The sequence below is a fragment of the Notolepis coatsorum genome (genome assembly GCF_963971535.1).
Source record: "Notolepis coatsorum genome assembly, contig: SCAFFOLD_647, whole genome shotgun sequence".
In the NCBI taxonomy this organism is placed as follows: domain Eukaryota; kingdom Metazoa; phylum Chordata; class Actinopteri; order Aulopiformes; family Paralepididae; genus Notolepis; species Notolepis coatsorum.
The window spans coordinates 80,506-84,933 of record NW_028170699.1 but is presented as its reverse complement, the minus strand read 5'-3'; the positions used below and the strand labels follow the sequence as shown (position 1 = coordinate 84,933).

At 45.4% G+C, this 4,428-nt stretch overlaps 1 protein-coding gene across 1 annotated transcript in view; it reads right to left on the bottom strand.

The window, feature by feature from the left end:
* Nucleotides 1–418: 418 nt before the first annotated feature.
* Nucleotides 419–4,428, bottom strand: part of sez6l (seizure related 6 homolog (mouse)-like) — a gene marked incomplete at both ends in the record, with an annotated part of 35,883 nt that continues 31,873 nt past the window's right edge. Inside the window, 1 exon segment of the mRNA XM_084339342.1 lies at nucleotides 419–448. Coding sequence (XP_084195468.1) covers nucleotides 419–448 — 30 coding nt within the window.

The following is a 4,428-nucleotide window of genomic DNA, read 5'->3' as shown; positions in this document are numbered from 1 at the left end:
CTCCTCCAGGCCTGAGGACACAATCACTGACCCCCCATCCTCCTCCTCCTCCTCCTCCTGTCCCCCCCCCCCCCTGCCCCCCCCCCCCCCCTGCCCCCCCCCCCCCCCCCCCCCCCCCCCCTGCCCCCCCCCCCCCCCCCCCCCCCCCTGCCCCCTCCCCTGCCCCCCCCCGCTGCTTGAGGCTGTCGAGTCTTTGAAAAGGACCAATAGGACAGGGTCACTGCGTCATGGCGGAAGAAGGGGGCGGGACATCATCATCTTGTTGTGTTTACATCACTTCCTCCTGGGAGGGAGGAGGAGGAGGAGGAGGAGGAGGAGGAGGAGGATGGAGACGGAGGACGGGTCGAGGGTGGGCTCAGGGGTCAGGGGTCAGGGGTCAGGGCTCAGGGCGGTCCGGCGTCTGGAGCGGCGACGCGTCTCATATCGACACCTCATATTCACGAGTGTCCTGCTGAGAAGAGAGACGGACAGAGACGTTATTATTATTCTGTCTGATCTGAGGCTCGAGAGACGAGGTCACGGACAGGTCTGTGGTTCATATCAAACAGCTGCAGCTTCGTGTCTCTAGGTGGTTTGTTTGACCTTTTCTTTCTTAACCCGTCTTCTCAGACAACGCGGTTCGTTGAATTTGAGATTTTGCACAACGAGATGAAACGTGGATTACTTTATAACTAATTGCGTTTCCTTGATGAAAAGCATGACAGCTTAGCGATACAAGTACTGGCCACTGTCAATTGTAATTACAATAAAGGATTAGCCTATAGGATTAGCCTACAGGTAACAGGTAACTTACCTGTTACCTGTTTATTGCACAATGTTGTCTATTGGATTCTATTATATGTTGTACCACTGTATTGCACATCGTTGCGGGCAAGACCACCCGCATTTCATTGTATACTTGTATGCCGTGACAAATAAAACTCTTGACTTGACTTGACTTGACTTGGAGTAATATCACTGGGTCAGAGAGAGATGGGTAACTATAGATCTGCTGAGAGAGAGAGAGAGAGAGATGGGTAACTATAGATCTGCTGAGAGAGAGAGAGAGAGATGGGTAACTATAGATCTGCTGAGAGAGAGAGAGAGAGATGGGTAACTATAGATCTGCTGAGAGAGAGAGAGAGAGATGGGTAACTATAGATCTGCTGAGAGAGAGAGAGAGAGATGGGTAACTATAGATCTGCTGAGAGAGAGAGATGGGTAACTATAGATCTGCTGAGAGAGAGAGAGATGGGTAACTATAGATCTGCTGAGAGAGAGAGAGAGAGATGGGTAACTATAGATCTGCTGAGAGAGAGAGAGAGATGGGTAACTATAGATCTGCTGAGAGAGAGAGAGATGGGTAACTATAGATCTACTGAGAGAGAGAGAGAGAGATGGGTAACTATAGATCTGCTGAGAGAGAGAGAGATGGGTAACTATAGATCTGCTGAGAGAGAGAGAGATGGGTAACTATAGATCTGCTGTGAGAGAGAGAGAGAGAGAGAGAGAGAGAGAGAGAGATGGGTAACTATAGATCTGCTGTGAGAGAGAGAGAGATGGGTAACTATAGATCTGCTGAGAGAGAGAGAGAGAGAGAGAGAGATGGGTAACTATAGATCTGCTGAGAGAGAGAGAGAGATGGGTAACTATAGATCTGCTGAGAGAGAGAGAGATGGGTAACTATAGATCTGCTGAGAGAGAGAGAGAGATGGGTAACTATAGATCTGCTGAGAGAGAGAGAGAGAGAGAGAGAGATGGGTAACTATAGATCTGCTGAGAGAGAGAGAGATGGGTAACTATAGATCTGCTGAGAGAGAGAGAGATGGGTAACTATAGATCTGCTGTGAGAGAGAGAGATGGGTAACTATAGATCTGCTGAGAGAGAGAGATGGGTAACTATAGATCTGCTGAGAGAGAGAGAGATGGGTAACTATTGATCTGCTGAGAGAGAGAGAGATGGGTAACTATATAGATCTGCTGAGAGAGAGAGAGAGAGAGAGAGAGAGAGAGAGAGAGAGAGAGAGATGGGTAACTATATAGATCTGCTGAGAGAGAGAGAGAGAGAGAGAGAGAGATGGGTAACTATAGATCTGCTGAGAGAGAGAGATGGGTAACTATAGATCTGCTGAGAGAGAGAGAGAGATGGGTAACTATAGATCTGCTGAGAGAGAGAGAGAGATGGGTAACTATAGATCTGCTGAGAGAGAGAGAGATGGGTAACTATAGATCTGCTGAGAGAGAGAGAGATGGGTAACTATAGATCTGCTGAGAGAGAGAGAGATGGGTAACTATAGATCTGCTGAGAGAGAGAGAGAGATGGGTAACTATATAGATCTGCTGAGAGAGAGAGAGAGAGAGAGATGGGTAACTATAGATCTGCTGAGAGAGAGAGATGGGTAACTATAGATCTGCTGAGAGAGAGAGAGATGGGTAACTATAGATCTGCTGAGAGAGAGAGAGAGATGGGTAACTATAGATCTGCTGAGAGAGATGGGTAACTATAGATCTGCTGAGAGAGAGAGATGGGTAACTATAGATCTGCTGAGAGAGAGAGAGAGAGAGAGAGAGAGAGAGAGAGAGATGGGTAACTATATAGATCTGCTGAGAGAGAGAGAGAGATGGGTAACTATATAGATCTGCTGTGAGAGAGAGAGATGGGTAACTATATAGATCTGCTGAGAGAGAGAGATGGGTAACTATATAGATCTGCTGAGAGAGAGAGATGGGTAACTATATAGATCTGCTGTGGCCTACTTCTTCATGGAACTGGAGCGGTGCCGCTTTATCTGGCTCCAGGTGGACTCCTGCGAGAGGTTAAAGGTCACGAATGTAGTCCATTGCCATCAATTACTTGTACAGTATGATCCTCTTACGCAAGCCCGCCGCCATGTATTGCTTATGTTTATTTAGGATCCCCATTAGCTTTTGCACTTGACAAAAGCTATTCTTCTGGGGTCCGCCACCTAGACTAACCTCACTGTCACGCCTAACCTACACTTTACAGATGTACTGTAAAGATGCCAAGAACAAATGCAATGAAAAGAACTGTGATGTGATGTATAGAGCCATGACTGCATGGAATTCCTTACCACCTGCACTAACTAGGGTTGAAGACAAACAGACATTTAAAAAAAAAAAAACCTTAAAAATCATATAAGAAAGAGTGGTACTGTCAGTTAAGTAAACATAGTGGGTGATTGAGAAGATGGGGATGTGTGATTGGTGAACTTAGATTTTTAATATATTTGTATGTTGTATTGAGATGTATTGTTGTGCTTTAAGTGAACATATTATGCCTTGAAACATGATTGAGTAGATGGGTATGTGTGATTGGTGAACTTAGATATTTTATTATATAATATTTGTATGTGTTGTTGAGGTGTATTGTATTGTTTTATTGTATTGTATTGTATTAATTGTATTGTATTGATTTTATTGTATTGTATTGATTTGTGTGGACCCCAGTAATAGTAGCCTATGCCTGTGGCAATGGCTAATGGGGATCCGAATAAACTAAACTAAACTAAACACTGTAGCACTCAACACTTTGATTTGTTCACTTTGTTACTCAGCTGATAGAGTTGTGCCCTTCCTGATGACTTGTCGTACAGAACTTGTAAGTCGCTTTGGATAAAAGCGTTTCAGCTAAAGGACTAAATATAAATGTAAATGTAGACAACGTCACAGCATATTACAGTATTGCTATGTATCTAGTACTTGGTTTTGTCCTGAAATAGAGTCAGGATATGTTTGAATCTAGTGGCGGCTGGGTGGCGCAGCGGAGATTGCGCTCGTCCCCAATGCCAAGAGACTCCAGTCTCAAATCCGGGTGTCAGCGTTGCCTCCAGCTTGGGCCGGCCGTCATACTAACTCATTGGCAGAGTCAGAGGGTGGAAGTCGATGGGTGGTAATCTGGACGTTGTGGACAGCGACTCCTACAGGTCGGTTGGGGGGCGCCTGCACAGCAGAGGCAGGAAATGGCGGGGGCAGCGTGAGCCTCCCACGTGTTACACCTCGCCACTGAGAGTCCGCGCTGGCAGGTGAAAAGATGTGACAGGCTGCCTCCTCGTGTACCGGAGGGGACGCGTGATGCAAGGCTTCTATCCTCCCTACAACCGACCAGTGGGGGGCATAGTCGAGCAACGTTCAAGACAGGGGAGGGAGAATTGGTTACACGAAATTGGGATGGGAGAAAAATAAGGAGAAAAAGTGGATATGAATCTTACAAATACCCATTTTAATGAGTTGTTTGGGTCAGAATTGTATGGTGTATCATTTGTCTGTTGTTTACTTCAAAAGTTACACTATTTTATATTTTTCCTTCAGTTTCAGTATATATATATGTTTTTATTGCTTAACAGCATGGAGACAATCTTTATTACAATATTATTTCCAATACTAACCTATAATGTATCTCGTCCAATCCACTACATTTTAGTAAAAAGG